Raw genomic sequence first — 18,089 nt, forward strand, 5'->3', positions numbered from 1 at the left:
GCCTAGACCCTTCATCAGAAAAGGGTCTAGGCCCGAAACGTCAGCCTCTCTGCTCCTATGATGCTGCTTGGCCTGCTGTGTTCATCCAGCCCTGCACCTTGTTGTCTAGTTTCAGAGTTGAGTTTGGAGTGATTGGATTCATCTGTGTGTACGTGGAAGCTGACAGGTTAATACAGACATTGTAGCCAAGTGATAGGATCTCTGTGAGGTAACAGGAGCAGTCATGTCTTTCTGTAACTTTACAGGACATTGATAAGACCACACCCAGAGTATCCTATGCAGTTTTGGTCTCTTTATCTGAGGAAGAATGTTCTGGTTATTGAGGGAATGCAAATAATCCTAACCAAATTGATTCCTGAGATGTCAGAACTGACATGTGAAGAGAGATTGAGTGATTAGGGTTATGTTCATTGGAGTTTAGAAGAATGAGGGGGAATCCCACAGAAACCTGTAAAATTCTAACAAGACTCGATAAGATAAATGCAGGAAGGATGTTCTTGATGACCAGGGAGGTTACAATTTAGGGATAAAGGATAGGCCATTTAAGACCATAAGACCATAAGACATAGGAGCAGAAATTAGGCCATTCGGCCCATCGAGTCTGCTCCGCCATTCAATCATGGCTGATAAGTTCCTCAACCCCATTCTCCCACTTTCTCCCTGTAATCCTTGATCCCCTTGATCACCAAGAACCTATCTATCTCAGTCTTAAATGTACTCAATGACCTGGCCTCGACAGCCTTCTGTGGCAGTGAATTCCATAGATTCACCACTCTCTGGCTGAAGAAGTTTCTCCTTATCTCCATTCTGAAAGGTCTTCCCTTTACTCTAAGGCTGTGCCCTCGGGTCCTAGTCTCTCCTAACAACGGAAGCATTTTCCCAACATCCACGCTGTCCAGACCATTCAGTATTCTGTAAGTTTCATTAAATCCCCCCTTATCCTTCTAAACTCCAATGAGTATAGTCCCAGAGTCCTCAAACATTCCTCATATGTTAAGCTTCTTATTCCTGGGACCATTCTCGTGAACTTCCTCTAAACCCGCTCCAGGGCCAGTACATCTTTCCTGAGATATGGGGCCCAAAACTGCACACTCTAAATGTGGCCTGACCAGAGCCTTAGAAAGCCTCAGTAGTACATTCCAGCTTTTATATTCAAGTCCTCTCAAAATAAATGCCAATATTGCATTTGCCTTCCTGACTACTGACTCAACCTGCAAGTTTACCTTGAGAGAATCCTGCACTAGAACTCCCAAGTCTCTTTGCACTTCAGATTTCCGAATTTTCTCCCCGTTTAGAAAATAGTCCATGCTTTCATTCTTCTTACCAAAGTGCATGACCTCACACTTTCCCACATTGTTCTCCATCTGCCACTTATTTGCCCACTCTCCTCACCTGTCCAAATCCTTCTGCAGCCTCCCCACCTCCTCAATACTACCTGTCCCTCCACCTATCTTTGTATCATCTGCAAACTTAGCCAGAATGCCCACAGTTCCTTCATCTGGATCATTAATGTATAAAGTGAAAAGTTGTGGTCCCAACACTGGCCCTTGCGGAACACCACTTGTCACCAGCTGCCAACCTGAGAAGGACCCTTTTATCCCCACTCTCTGCTTCCTGCCAGACAGCCAATCTTCTATCCATGCTAGCACCTTGCCTCTAACACCATGGGTCCTTATCTTACTCAGCAGCCTCCTGTGCGGCACCTTGTCAAAGGCCTTCTTGAAGTCCAGGTAGATAACATCCATTGGCTCTCCTTGGTCTACCCTGCTCGTTACTTCCTCAAAGAATTCTAGCAGATTTGTCAGGCATGACCTCCCCTTGATGAAACCCATGCTGACTTTGCCCTATTTTGCTATACACTTCCAAATATTCAGAAATCTCATCCTTTACAATGGACTCCAAAATCTTACCCACGACCGAGGTTAGGCTAATCGGCCTATAATTTACTGCCTTTTGCCTTACTCCCTTTTTAAACAGGGGTGTCACGTTAACGATTTTCCAGTCCTCTGGGACCCTCCCTGACTCTAGTGATTCCTAAAAGATCACCAGTAACACTTCCACTATCTCTTCAGCTATCTCCTTTAGAACTCTGGAGTGTAGTCCATCTGGTCCAGGTAATTTATCCACCTTCAGGCCAATCAGTTTTATTAGCACCTTCTCCTTGGTGATGGCCACCATACTCAGCTCTGCCCCCTGACTCTCTTGAATTTTTGGGAGATTACTCGTGTCTTCCACCATGAAGACTGACACGAAGTAAGTATTCAGTTCCTCAGCCATTTCCTTGTTTCCCACTACTATCTCTCCACCGTCATTTTCCAGTGGTCCACTGTCCACTTTTGCCCCTCTTTTGCCCTTTATATATCTAAAGAAACTCTTACAGTCTTCATTTATATTACTGGCTAGCTTATCCTCATATTTAATCTTCTCCCTCCTTATTTCTTTTTTTGTTGCCCTCTGTTGGTCTTTGTAAGCTTCCCAGTCCGTTGGTTTCCCACTGCCCTTCGCCACATTATATGCTTTCTCTTTTGCTTTTATGCTATCCCTGACTTCCTTAGTCAGTCATGGTTGCCTTATCCTCCCTGTACCATGATTCTTTTTCCTAGGGATGAATTTTTGCTGCGTCTCCTGAATTACTCCCAGAAACACCTGCCATTGCTGTCCCACTGTCTTTCCTGCTAGGCTCCTCTTTCAGTCAATTCTGCTCAGCTCCTCCCTCATACCTCTGTAGTCACCTTTATTCAGCTGTAATACCATTACGTGTGATTCTATCTTCTCCCTCTCAAATTGCAGAGTAAATTCTATCATCTTATGATCACTGTCTCCTAAGGGTTCCTTTACCTTAAGCTCCCTTATCAAGTCTGCCTCATTGCACAACAATAAATCCAGTACTGCCTGTTCCCTTGTGGGCTCCACCACAAGCTGCTCCAAAAAGCCACCTTCTAGACATTCCACAAACTCCTTTTCTTGCAATCCACTCCCAACATGATTTTCCCAGTCCACCTGCATATGTGATGAGGAGGAATTTCTCTGCACAGAGAGTGGTGAGTCTGTGGAATTCTCTGCCACAGTAAACTGTTGAGGTTGAAAAATTGAAGACATTCAAGAAATGTGTAGATATAGTTCTTAGATTAAAAGCTTCAACGGATATGGGGAGACAGTGGGAACAGGGTACTGATAGCGGTGATCAAGTCAGTGACAGAGCAGACACAAAGTGCCAAATGGCCTACTCCTGCTCCTGTTGTCTAGGTTTCTATGTAAAAGAGGAAGGGGCACAGATGGATCCTTGGGTAATTCAATGTGGTGATACCGGGAATAACAAGAAAAACCATTACACAATTACGATTAGCTAGGCAACATTCAAATCAAATGAGGATGGCCACATTGAGCTGGAAATTGATGAATCATTGCTGTCATAACATATTGTGGAACAGATGTTTGGGAAGGAGTATTGTTCATGTATCACTATCACAGATCAGAGAATGTCACTGTCAATTTTCTTACAACCATTTTGAAAACTTATTTGAATTCAAGCTGGAGGTGTCAGGAAAGATGGTGTGATCTGGAGGCAACACATTTTGTGTCAAGAAAAGCCTTTCATATTTAGATGTTAACCTTCAGACAGCAACTATCCTGTTCTGTAGATATTTAGTTCATATATTTTGTGTTTGGCATTCTGTCATTTCAAAGGATGCAGGAAATGGTGGAAATCTTTAAATAAACTTTATGTACAATTTACTGCAATAAAGGATGGGGTGCAGGAAGAAGACAAATTTCCAGTTATCATTGAAAACTATATTCCATAAGTTGAATTGAAATCAAGTAACTCTCAGACTATGAAGGAGCTATGTCAAAAATACTAACATAAGAATATATTTAAAAATAGCTTTTTCATTAAATTATGTTCAATGCATCATTGATAAGACTTGAATTGCAAAAAACAAGGAAAATCAGAGGTTTCTTTAACAAGTTTTAGGCTGGAATCATGTGATCTTTCCTTACTTTGTGTAGAAGACTACAGGTTGCTGCATTTGTCTGCATTATTTTCTCTTGTCATAACCTGTCTATTCAGCTGAAGGAAAAATATATTTTGTATTGCTGTAAAAGTGTGTAAGAGAACTTGAAATTTATAGTTATGATTTTATGGCATTGCCACACCTGAAATCCTGAAGAGATGCAGAAATTTTTAGACTTAGAAATTTTAGAGCAGTGGCACTTTAATGTTTTGAATCCTCTTCTAAACTATGAATTTGCTTTAGTTTTTTTGTGCTGAACGAGGAAAAGACTGAAGGGAATCATAAATGTTACTTACCATAAAGTGGCATTTGTTTCCTTTGAAAATGAAGTGAAAGTAACCAAAAGATAAAATTCTTAGTTCACTCGTCTACTTTAGTGTGAAAAAAATTCCAGAATTCCTTTAGGTTAGCTGAGTGACAATCTTGCAAGGGTTCCTTCCCAACAAAGTTTTTTACCTAATTTATATCTACAGTTGTAAATCATAATGGATGGATGATGAGCCCATTCTGAACAGTATGAATTGTGTCTGGGTAAATAGCTAATGAGGTTGCAATTTTTTTAGGGTATGTGCATAAGTGCTTAAAAATGGAATGCCTTTCTATTTTTGACACTGATGTCAGTATAAATCACCTTCAGATCTTGTTTCCACCTCCTCATTCAATGCAGCGTAAAAGTGAGTTTATTCAAAACTCTGCTGTCTGTATCTTAACTTTCACAGAGAGCTGGTTTTTACACCCCTTGTGGCAATTCAAAAGCGTAAAATCCAGCAGGTAGCCTTTCCATTGCCTCCATTGCCAACTCATGATCTGTCTGAAATTTTACAGGATCAGGGAAGGCATTGGGTATTGGCCTATTCAGGCCCTTAAAAGATCGATTAATGGTCAGCATGTACAAGGTCTGGCAGTTTAACTTCCTGTGCTGAAGTCAGGCAAGTTGAGGGGAGGGGTTTGCAGCAGTGAACAAGGTACTGCAGGTTGTTCATGCCCATTGGAAAAACCCACCCTCAAATTCACACTGCTTATCCCTGCATTTCCCCTGGCCTCTTGAATCCTGGCCCTAACCCCTTTGCGAAGGGGTTTGCCAAGAACCCCAACCTCAAACTTAACTGGGTTCTTCAGCATGGTGGGATTACCTGCAATCCAAGCAATGGCCACCACTCCCACTAGCACTGCTAGAACTGCAGAGTTGCCAGCTGTACAGTAGGGGCAGAAGTCTCACTTTAAAGCAGTTAATGTTGTTCCCAGAATTAAACTGCTGTGAAGCCGTCAACAGGAACATGGGTAGGCTTCTCCCAACCAGCCTTTCAGCTGAGGGGTAGAGATGACAGTGAGCACTCTGTAAAATCCAAATCAAAATTCCGTACAGGCATACAGTCATAAGTTTATACAACAAGAGTAAAGGCCCTTCAGACCATCGTGTCCACATTAGTCATCAAGCATCTATCTATTCTAATTCCATTTTTCCGCATTTGATCTGTAGCTTTGTATGTTACAGAGTTTCAAGTGCTCATCTAAATACTTCCTAAATGTCTTAGTGTTTCCTGCTCCTACTATCCATTTAGGCAGTAAGTTCCAGATACCCATCACTCCCTGGGTAGAAACAATTTTCATCAAATCCCCTCTAAACCTCCCACTCCTTTCCTTAAAACGGTACCCCTGGTTATTGACCCCTCTATTAAGGGGAACAAATTCTCCGTATCTATTCCCTTCATAACTTTGTAGCTCAATCATACCTCTCCTCAGCCTCCTCTGCTCTAAGGAAAAATACTCCAGCCTGTCTAATCTCTCTCTATCGTTGAATAAACTCCAGCCAAAATCTCTCTTCATAACTGAATCAGGTTGAGCATATCTAGTCTCTCTTTATAACCCAGGCAACCTGCTGGTGATTCTCCTCTGCACCCTCTCTGGTGCAATCACATCCTTCCTATATTGTTGTGACCAGAACTACTCACAGTATTCAAGTTGTGGTCTAATTAACATTATATGCAGCTCCATTATAATCTCCTTCCTCTTGTGTTCAATGCCTTGACTACTAAAGACAAGTATCCGCTGTACTTTCTTAACCCCCTTATCTACCCATCTTGCTGCCTCTAAAGCACTATGGACATGCATACCAAGGTCCTTCTGATGCTCTGTACTACCTAGGATCCCACAATTCATCATGTACTCTCTTGCCTTGTTAGTCCTCCCAAAATGTGTCACCTTACACTTTGAGGATTAAATTCCATTTGTCATTGTTCTGCCCATCTAATCAGACCATCTATATCACCCTGTAGTCTAAATCTTTCTTCCTCACTATTTACCACACCATCAATTTTCACATCATTCTGCAAGCTTACTGATCATACCTCCTGCATTCATGTCTAGATATTAATATACACTACAAACAGGAAGGGATCCAGCAAAGCAGTGTGGTACACCTCTGGACACAGTTTTCCAGTCACAAAACCATCCTTAAACCATCACCCTCTGGTTCCTGCCACTTAGCCGATTTTGGTCCATCATGGTGTGTTTGCTAGCTTGTATCAGTTTTCAGTTAAGCAGTGCCTTGATTTCAAAATTCCGATCATTGTTTCCAAATATTTCCACTCCCTCCATGACTTGAAGCCTATCCCTCCACCTCTTTATCTCTGTAATCTCTTTTAGGCCTGCATATCCCTAAGTTATCGATGCTGTTCCAGTTCAGACCTCTTTACTAACCCCAATTTTAATAATTCAGCCATTGGAAGTTGTACCTCCAGCTTCCAAAGCCCCAAATTCTGAAATAATTTCTAAAATTTGGCTACTGTCATTACTCTTTGAAGATTTTCTTTAAACCTAACCTCTGTGACCAAGTCTTCTGTCTTTTTTTAAATTCTCTCATTAGATGTGAACATGGCTGGCAAGGATGGAAATTTGTTGTTCATCCTTCGTTGGCTTTGATAATGTGGTGGTGTAGAAATCATATTGTAGTTACACCTACAGTGCTCATAGGAAAGGAGTTTCAAGATCCTGACGCAGTGATATTGAAAGGATTTATTTTCAATTATTTCATGGAATGTGGGCATTGCTGACAATGTCAGGATTTGTTGCCCATTCCGAACTGCCCTTGAACTGACTGCTTAGGTACTTCAGTGCAGTTAAGAGTCAACCACACATCTGTGGATCTGGGGTCACGTGTAGAATAGACTAGGTAAGGATGGCAAATTTTCACCCCTAAAGCGCGTTAGTAAACCAGATTTTTTTTAACAATAATTTTGCGGTCATTACTGAAACTAACTTTAGATTCCAGATTTATCAGTTGGATCCTTGTCCCCAGAACGTCAGCCAGGACCTCTGAATCTCTAGTCCAGTGACATTATCGCCACACCACTATCTTGCCTTGCACTAATGTGTTGCTTGTTGACAAATTTTGTTTGTTAAAACTGCTGAGAAGTATCTTGGGGTTTATTTTTATGAGGCCAGAAGCACTGTCTAAATACTGGGAGGTGCTGTGAGACATTGGTTTAAAGTCCAGGACAAAAATACAGGCAAACTTGGTCACTGTAGGAAATAGATTGCACCTTTAGAAGCGTGACAGTTCTATCTAAGCACATTATTTACTAGGATATGAAAAATGTTTAATAGTTAAATGTTAGAATTTTACTTCAAAAGGTGGCTGCCATCCCACATGGTGTAAGACTAGTAGTATGGTTATGGTTAGTAAGTTTGCAGGTGACACCAAAATTGGTAGCATAGTGGTCAGCAAAAAAAGGTTACTCAGAGTACATCGGGACCTTGATTAGATGGGCCGATGGGCCACGGAGTAGCAGATGGAGTTTAATTTAGATAAATGTGAGGTGCTACGTTTTGGAAGGGCAAATCAGGGCAGGACTTATACACTTATTGGTGAGGTCCTGGGGAGTGTTGCCAAACAAAGAGACCTTGGAGTGCACGTTGATAGTTCCTTGAAAGTGGAGTCGCAGGTAGACAGGGTAGTGAAGAAGGCATTTGGTATGCTTGCCTTCACTGGTCAGTGCATTGAGGAAAGGAGTTGGCTGGTCATGTTGCGGCCGTACAGGACATTGGTTGGGCCACTTTTGGAATACTGCATTCAATTCTGGTCTCCGTGCTATAGGAAGGATGTTGTCAAACTTGAAAGGGTTCAGAAAAGATTAACAAGGATGGTGCCAGTGTTGGAGTTGAGCTATCATGGGAGTCTAAGTAGGCTGGGGCTATTTTGCCTGGAACGTTGGAGGCTGAGGCATGATCTTATAGAAGTTTATAAAATTATGAAAGGCATGGATAGGGTAAAGAGTCAAAGTCCTTTCCCCAGGGTCGGGGAGTCCAAAACTAGAGGGCATAGGTTTAAGGTGACAGGGCAAAGATATAAATGGGACCTAAGGGCAACTTTTTCACGCAGATGGTAGTGCGTGTATGGAATGAACTGCCAGAAGAAGTGGCAGAGGCTAGTACAATTACAACATTTAAAAGGCATCTGGATGGTTAAATGAATAGGAAGGGCAAATGGGACCAGATTAATTTAGGATACCTGGTCGGCACGGACGAGTTGGACTGAAGGGTCTGTTTCCGTGCTGTACATCTTTATGACTCTATGACATTAAGTACAACTCCAGTTTTCAATTTATTGTGACGCCTATAAACATCCTGAACATTTTGCTTAACTTCAACATTTCTAGCTACAAATGTTGAGAACACCATCATTTTGATGCAAAGTGCCCTTTAGAGAGGCAAACCCACTAAATAATTAAAACAATAACATTTCCATGCAATATATGGTCAAGAAAAGCTGTTTCACGTTCAGAAGCAATCGAATGAAGGGGGCAAATTACTTGCCTTTTAGCTGTATTAGGCTTAGTTATTTGAATTAAGTTTAAGTTGCCTGTATACTATTTCCTACCTGTGAAATTTCAGTGAATCATTCCCTTCAGGTGTAAAGGTGGTTAAGATTCTATGTAAATACAACTTGACTATGCTTCCTGTCCTTTCATAGTCACCCTAAAAATGCCAGAGTTCTATCTTTAGCTGTCTCCTTTTTCATGGCTGCATGCTGTATCTTGTCATATCATCTGTAGACATGGGGTTAGAGACTTATCTTGGACAGCAGTGCAAAATGGAAGATATCAGGTCATCTGTCTGACCTGAAATTCAGATTCAGTACAGGTGCTTGCATGTGATGGGTGGCTGTTGGCAGTTAGCTTTCATATTTATGTTAAAAACACACAGCTTTCCACTACCATCACTGCTGTCCAACATTAAGCAAGTACTATTTTCCAATTTACTGTTGGTAAGAGAGAAAGTAGCTTGTTTTATTACCCATTAGTCCCAATTACATCCCTTCATCAGCTACTTGCTCAGGTTAAAGATATTGGTAAGCAATATAGATCGACTGGCGGCTTGAATTGAGCTTTAACCTCCATTTATTAACTATTCATTTTCATATCTGCAGCACTATCTCTACTATTTTGACATTTATGCTAATACCAAAACCTTTATACATGTCTTAACCTCCTCAAAATTCTACTTTTCTAACATTCTGTTCTCTGACTTTCTAATTCCTCATGTGCATTAACTGAGTTGACCAAGACTACAATAACCACATTAATCTTACATTAAGTCTGACTCTCCATTTCTCTTGTCTTTATCAGTTTTAATTGGTTCTTGTCGCTAACACACAGAATTCAAATTAATTACTTTTGATTACGAGTACATCCACTGCATCCATCCAAGGCATCATCCTTCCTTGTGTCAATAACTTCCATGACCCCTATGTATCAATGATTGTTAGCTATTCTTCAACCTCTGACCTTCACTCCATACCACTTCCTTCATTTATCTTCACTATCAGACATTGTGCTCTCTGGGACTTTAAACCCTTTCAGCTTCTATCTCTCTCTCTTTCTCCACCCTAACAAAAGCTGTGAGAAATAAATTGTATCTTCTGACTGAGGATCAATGCTATTTTACCATATTAGTGATATACTTCGTTAATTCTTCTTTAAACTTACCTTTGATCACTGCATCAAATTTCTCTTCCACCACTACGGCGTCTATTTTCATCTATATGAAATGTCCTGGGACCTATTACCAGATTAAAGAAGATATAAAAATACAAGTTGTTATTATTGCCTGCTATGTGTAGCCCTGTAGTTATCGTCAATAATTTACAGCACCTTTTTGTAGATTTTGTGACTTATGTTTACTGTTTAGTTTACAGTGAACAGAAGTGGTACATATTTAAAATATTCCAATCTGTGTTGAAGGTTTAATGCAGACAAGGGTTTCTAAGGGAACATGTCTATGGATCTTTTCACAGAATCTTATATTAGATGTCTACTCTAGTCAACAAGAAAGGAAGAAAACACAGCGCGAGGGAATGTCTTATAGATGAAATAAGGAAAGATCACATATTTTGGCTTCTGGCCTGGAGTCCCAACGGGACAAACCTCCCTCTGATTTTCCTAGTTGTATATCTCAACCCATGATCTGTACACTCTAATCTTAAATTTGAAGAATGGTGACTACTATATCCAAAGGTGGGTAATCCATCCTTTTATTTGTGTTATAAATAACAAAATAGTTATCAATTAGGATTTTTTTAAAATATAAGTCTCTAGTGCTGAAATATAAGTCTCTTACTTGTAAATAAACAATACAGAAATATTGGACAGCCTGAAGGCAAGCAGAAGATATGTACTTCCTTACTGTTTCGAAAAATTCTTTTGTACAATACATGACTACTTTTGCATAATATTACACAATATATTGCCTAGAACAGGTCAACAGTCTGTGCTGCTGTTTATGCTTCAGTCAAGCAACTTCCCATTCATTCTCATTTAAATAATTCTATCAGCATAACTCTCTATTCTCTACTCTCAGATGCTTAACCAGTGTGCTGATAAATGCATCCATATTGTTAGTTACAGCAGTCCCCAAGAACAAACTTGTCCAGCTACATTAAGTGGAGAACAAGCATACAGTCTGGCAGACAAACACAGAGAATGCTGAAGAAACTCAGCAGGTTTGGCAGCATTTGTGGAGAGAGAAACAGAATTAATGTTTCAAGTCTCATATGAGTCTCATCTTCAGAACAGTCTGCCAAGGTTTTTCTCATGTAATCTTCTACTGTTCAACTTATTCATTATGCAACTGGGCTCCTCAGGTTCCTTCTCAAGGAATTGCAAGACAGGAGAAGCAAAAGTGTTTAATGTTGCTGGGAGCTTTTGGGTTTCACATTGTTGAAACTACTTTTAAAGTCCAGCTGCAGACCACTTCAGAAGCTTGGAACTGGTCCTCACACAGCGATAAGATGCAATCTTTGCGGATGCATGAAATGTGTGTGAGTATGTGTCCCTGCACACAGATCATAGCTGATCCTGAGTTGTCAAGTAAACAGAATCATAAAAACAAGGAGTAGGTCATTAGGCCCTTTGAACCTGCTCCACCATTCCATATGATCATGGTTGATCCTCTATTTCAATGTGACATCCCCACTTTCTCCCCATATCCCTTAATTTTTGAATATATTCACTGACTTGGCTTCCACAGCCTTCCATGGTACAGAATTCCACAGGTTCATTCGCCTTTGAATGAGGACATTTTTTCCTCATATCAGTCTGAAATGGCCTCCTCTGTATCCTGAGACTGTCACTCCTAGTTCTAGACTCCACCACTCAGGGAAAATATCTTCCCTGCATCTAGTCTGTCTAACCCTGTCATAATTTTATATGTTTCAATCAGATCCCCTCTCATCCTTCCAAATGCGAGTGAATACCGGCCCAGTTGAACCCAGCTGTTCCATTTCTGGTTACATCCTAGTATTGGAGGGCTGAAGTGGTAGGCAAGTTGGACCAAGAGCAGGCATGATGATATAATGAAGCTGGTGGTTTATTGATGCCAACTTGCTTGGATTAGGAGTAGAGTAGAATGGTTTCCACGGTGCATTCAGGGACGTTATTGTGAAGAAACAGTTGGATAAAGTTTGGAACAAGTGATTGGCTTGCTGCAGTCACCTAGCCAATTATCACTCTTTCCGACTTCCGTATTGGGAATTTGAGCTATCTAAATTCTTGGGCAAGGAGAGGAGAATAGTTGCTCTTGAGGATTGCTTTGCCATTTAAACTTAGCCATGATAGTAGGGAGGGCTTTGTGGGCCAAGCAACCTACTCCTCCTATTGTCTATGTTTCTATAAATGAGACGAGTGGGCTATTAAAGAAATGCGAATGGATGGAGATGAGGTAGTTACGGCTTAATGGTAAGATTCTGAACTCACCATTTAAGGTTTGAAGAGAAAATCTGCAAAATGTTTTCTCAATGTCAAGATTCTGATGGAGGGTTCACCGGACCCAAAACGTTAACTCTGTTTTTTTCCTTCATAGATGCTGCCAGACCTGCTGAGCTTTTCCAGCAACTTTGTTTTTGTTCCTGATTCACAGCATCCACAGTTCTTTTGGTTTTTATCAAGATTCTGATTTTTCATTCTCTCCATATTTTCCCAACTTTCCTGCTGTTTCGCACACATAATAGTGAGGGGAAAATTCTGCCCATTGTTGTTTTCTTCACTTGCTAACTTGTTGTTCTTCTGCTAATGTTAATTACCAAACAATTGATTCATATCAAATCAGTTCTTTCAAAATGAACTTTTCCATGATATAATGATGCTATTGTTAACATTGACGTTCTTCAATGGAGCTCATACTTCAAATTTTACAATTCATAGTGCAGTGATGGACGGCTCGACTTCAGACTTTCAAATCTTTAATTTTTAATCAAATCTTAAGTGCTTTAAAATTGAGAGTGTACTTTTGTAAAATTATTCAGATCTGTTTGTACATACTTTCTAGCATTTGACCATTTTAGGGCATGTTGTTTACCTGACGAAAGAACAAAACATGTGGTCTGTACAACAACACACTTTGTTAAGCTGAATCATCTAGCATAGCATTTGAGCTGTATGTCTAGGTGCATAAAATGTAATGGAAATAATTGATTTTAAAATGAAAGTAGATACAAATACAATCATATCAAGCTCTAGGATTTCTTCACATTGATTCAGTACAGAGATTAAAATTTCATCTTAATATGATTGACTTGTTTTAAGTGGGAATACCAATCAATCTGAATGAAAAGAGGGAAATATGACCAAACTTCCTTTGAAGTATGTACTTTGTACCTGCCTTTACGGACTGCAGCAGAGGAAAGACAGATAGAAGTTGGTTTGAGATCCTGCTTCCATTTTGCACTTAGACCTACCTTTCATTAGTTTTTTTTTTTCATTAAGATTATGAGAAGTTCTGCTGTGGACAAGTCAAGCATTCCAAGATTAAATAGAAGACATTGTAGAGTAAAACCCCAGTCTGTGTCAAATAATTTCAGAAAAGCATCCCCTACTGTGACAGTTTCTGTACCTTATGCTGAGGGAGGTCATTGTGTGAAATGGATTTCACAGAGTGGTAATGGAGATAGCAAGTCTGGAAAATTGTAAGGGACAATTGGGTAGAAGTTCAAGGCAGACATAAAGAGTTATTCTTCACTATTCTTCAACAGGCATACACACGAATCAGATCATTCATTGAGGACTACCCCTTTAAAGGAAGGTTCCAAAATATTCAATATATCGCTAACTCTTTAAATGGTGTGAAGGTGGATCACTGCAAACCAGGATTTGGCAAAAACATCATAACAAGTGAAAAGTGTGTAGGATGTTGTGGTAAGTTTTAAATCACCAAATACTTGCTTTGTGTTATGCTCTAATAAATTAAACCATCCTCAATTTGGAACTAAAAATCCACAAAACCAATATCCCAGCTTTTGAGGCAATAAGTATCTTTGACGATGACTGCACAAAGTTAGTAGGGCCAATAAAAGGTCATTTCATTTTAATCTACTGAGCAGTTTTAATCAGGAAAGTTCTAAAATTCTGTTTGAACTCTGCATGTGGCACAATCTTTGGTGTGCACCTATGCATTTGGCATATGACGATTGTTTTCTTCTGTCATCTATAGATATTTTTAATCAACCTGTTCAGGCATTTTTAATGACACACGCTCGGAACAGATGGGAGTTGAACCTGAGCCTTCCGGCTCAGAGATACGGACACTACCACAATGGGACAGCACACTCTTTGTAAAAGCAACTATGTATACCCAGCTAAGATGTGCTGGCTATTGTATAGGGTAGGAATGCAACCAGTGTGAGTTCTGCATCTATTTCAAGGCAGAAAACACCTGCATGAGTTTAAAAGTTGTGACTGGTTAAAGCAGCTTCAGTTTAGCAGCTTCCAAAGTTAATAACAAAGGTTGTGTTTGTACTGCTGGAAGAAACAAAGAAAAAAGTACATTTCAGCTCAACTCTGGAGCTTCTGAATTCCACCTTTCTTTTTATTCATTCATGGGATGATGGTGGCTCTGGCGAGGCCAGCATTTATTGCCCATCCCTAATTGCCTGAGGACAGTTAAGAGTCAACCATATTGCTGTGGGTCTGGAGCCACATGTACATCAAGACAAGTTAAGGATGGCAGTTTCCTTCCCTAAAAGACATTATTGAACCAGATGGGTTTTTGCCGACAATTGGCAATGGTTTCATGGTCATCATTAGGCTCTTAATTCCAGATTTCCCTTTATTGAATTCAACAATTTCAAAGTAGGTACCCAGAACACTACCTGGGTCTCTGGATTAATAGTCCAGCCATAATACATTAAGCAATGGCTTCTCCTTTGGGGACGTTAATGACGAAGCAGCTGAAGATAGTTGTGTCATAGGAAATGAAAGAGGAAGATGTTGCCAGGCCATGTGACAGAAGAGGAAACTCTGTCATTAGAAAGGTTCAAAATTAATAAAGAAGAATTCTTGGATAGATTGTTGGCACTTGCAGTTAACAAGGTAGTGTGACCCAATAAGATCCATCCGAGGACTTTTAAGGAAGTGGGTGTAGAAATTGCAGGCGCACTTGCCATAATGTTTCAGTCTTCCCTGAACTCAGGGGACGTCCTAGATGACTGGAGCGTTTCGAACATTATGCCTTGTTAAAGAAAGGGTGTAAAGATAATCCTAGCAATTACAGATAGTCTAACTTTGGTGGTGGCAAGTTTCTAGAAACAATTATGCACGGTAGAATTTGTAGTCACATGGAAAAGAGTGTGTTGAATGGGAAGAGTTAGCATGGCTTTCTAAAGCGTAAATCATGTTTAACTAACTTGCTGGAGTTTTTTGCAGAGGTAACAGAAAGACTTAGTCAGGGTAACAGTGATGTACATTGGCTTTCAGAAGGTGCTGATACAGTGCCACACAGTAGACCTGTGAGGAATGTTAGAGGTCATGGTATAAAAGTAGTGATAGGAAACAGAGAGTAAAGGATGATGGATATTTTTCAGGTCAGAGGAAGATTTTTATTGGGAGATCCCCAGGAGTCAGTTTTCTGCTATATATTAATGATCTGGATCGTTGTGTGCAGGGGAAAATTTCACACTTTGCAGGTGGCATTAAACTTGGAAGCATTGTAACCTGTGAGGAGGACAGTGTGGAATGGTAAACTGGGTGGATAAGGGACAGATGAAGCTCAATGCAGGGAAGTAAGAGGTGATGCACTTTGATAGGAATAACACAGAAATGCAATATAGGGGCACAATTCTGAAGAAGGTATAGGAGTTGAAGGACCTGCTTGTTTCTATGCACAGATCACTGAATGTGGCAGGACAAGTGGAGAGAGCATACCTGGCTACAAGGTATGATTCTATGTGTATGAATTTATCTGTCTGTCACTTGACTAGACTGAGAAGCAGCTCTCTCAATTCTGGCACAAGCCTCCAGACATTAGTAAGGAAGCTGTTTCAGGGTAGACAGGGCTGAGTTTGCCATTGTTGTTTTCTAGTGCCTCGCACAATGCTGGTTTTCCATTTCTCTTATACTTTGTAGCTGTTTTATACAACTAAGTGGCTTGCCAGGCCAATTCAGAGGGCATTTCAAAGTCAATCACATTGCTGTGAGTCTGGAAACAAATATAGGCCAGACCGGGTAAAGATGGTAGATTTCCTTCCTAACCTACATTAGTGAATCAAATTCAAATTCCACCAGCTGCCCTCATGATATCTGACTCCATATCCCCAGATCATTGGCCTGGGCCATTGGATTACTGACGCAGTGATAATACCAGTACTCTACCACTGCCTCCCATCTGTGGTGGTTCAAAAAAAGGGCAACTTGGCAATAAATTCTGGTCTTATTAGCGATACTGATATTCCAAGAATGAATTTGAGAAAACTTTGATTACCTGTTTCAACTGTTTTATTGGCAATTACATTTGCATTCTTTTAATTTGAACTATAAATTGGTATGCGAAGGACGACAGTGACAGATCAAGGACATTACTTTTGATTATCATACTAATAAGAAAGCTATCTTTATGCACAGCAGTCCTGTAACAGGAATAAATATTCATACTCAGCATTCACGTGCAAGTTAGCTCAAAGTCAATGTGACTGTCTGCATTTTAAATTCCTCTCTGTACTGATTGAGAAGACCAGTCAGATTGGTATATTTTCTCATTTTCTCCTGTTACTTTGGCCAAATAGTGACTTCATTGGATTCGTTACAGATACAGCATTTTATTTATTTAAACTTGTCTACCTGAGTATGAGGCACTGTCAGTCAAGGTGATGGAAGATTTTGCTCCCATCAACTGAATTTTGTACCTATGCAATGCTCCCCCTCCTCCAGTTCTCTTGATAGTAATTTGAATGTAGCTGACAAATTACTTCTGCTTTACTTTAATTTTCCTTTTTCTATCATCATTAGTTTGTTGTCATTTAATTGAATAAGCACCCAGCTATTCATCACAGGGACAGCATGAATGGGTTCATTGTCTAAAAATTATTTGTTTGAAATCCTACCATCACTCATCTGTCCCATATATGTTCCCACATAGGGGACTGGATTTTCATGTTAGAGACAGGTAGTAGGAGCCTTTGGAAAAGTGTTTCAAAAAGCACAATCTTTGTTCTGAGGCAGTGGCGGGTACATGCTGGAGTCAGATCCACCACCTGGGTAGCTCGGAAGTAGCTTTAGAATCTGTCGAGCGTTAAGGCAATCTGGTTAAGAGGACTGTCTTGGTCCTCTGGGACTATTTCTCAGTTGTTGGTTTCAATCTTTAGCCCTCTGGCCCTTCCTCTCACATCCCTTTATCCACTCCCCATGTCACCTATGCCAACTCATGCCTCCACCCATGCCAATGGGCCTTACAACCTCCATGTTAACCCATGTCCTTAAACCCACCCTTATTGGCCACTCAGACCCTTCAAGCTAGTTCAAGTCACATAGTGCAATGGCCAATGTGCTCTGAATTCATACACACTTCTGAAAATCCAGCCAGGATTTTCAGCTCTACTTGTTGTACCTTTATCAGCAATTGGCACTTGATGAGGATTCCAATGAGTTAGTTCACAGATTGTGGGACAATAACATTGGCAATTCATATCAAACAACAGAGGTCTCACTGCATTTCTTTAAACAAAACTCTACAAATTTAATGTCTGTATTCCTCTGAAATTTCAAGAATAGTTTGTAATTTTAGATCGCAAGGATTCTATTAAATAGTCATCCTTCACCTTAGCAATGATAACAGGGCTAAACAAGTACCAATAATGGCATCACACAGAAAAATTTTGGCCTGAATTTAACCATTAGCAGATTTCTTGTGGTAACACACATTAATGAGTTAAATATTCTCTTGTTGCAGACTAGACCAGATCAATTTAACAGTTTGTCTTCATATAAATGTCAGATAATAGAACAGATAAATCCTCAACCTCAGCCTTCTTTTCAAAGCTCAAAGGTTACAGGCACTGACTTAGTAATGTTTATTTTATTTGAAATGGTCAATTTGGAAGGACAGTAAAGTAGATGGTATTTCATATTTAGTAAAACCGAAAGAACTGTGGATGCTGTAAATCAGGAACTAAAAACAAAGTTGCTGGTAAAGCTCAACAGGTCTGGCAGCAGAGATAGTAGGAACTGCAGATGCTGGAGAATCCGAGACAACAAGGTGCAGGGCTGGATGAACACAGCAGGCCAAGCAGCATCATAGGAGCAGAGAGGCTGA

General features: G+C 40.2%; 1 protein-coding gene across 1 annotated transcript in view; it reads left to right on the forward strand.

Annotated features, from left to right (window-relative positions):
- Positions 1 to 18,089, forward strand: part of LOC109936487 (zona pellucida-binding protein 1-like) — a 74,263-nt gene that overhangs the window by 38,358 nt on the left and 17,816 nt on the right. Inside the window, exons 7-8 of the mRNA XM_048614356.1 lie at positions 10,309 to 10,528; positions 13,540 to 13,702. Coding sequence (XP_048470313.1) covers positions 10,309 to 10,383 — 75 coding nt within the window. The 3' untranslated portion in view covers positions 10,384 to 10,528; positions 13,540 to 13,702. The remainder of the gene's footprint in view (positions 1 to 10,308; positions 10,529 to 13,539; positions 13,703 to 18,089) is intronic.

This window comes from Rhincodon typus, chromosome 2 (genome assembly GCF_021869965.1).
Source record: "Rhincodon typus isolate 14 chromosome 2, sRhiTyp1.1, whole genome shotgun sequence".
NCBI classification, from domain to species: Eukaryota; Metazoa; Chordata; class Chondrichthyes; order Orectolobiformes; family Rhincodontidae; genus Rhincodon; species Rhincodon typus.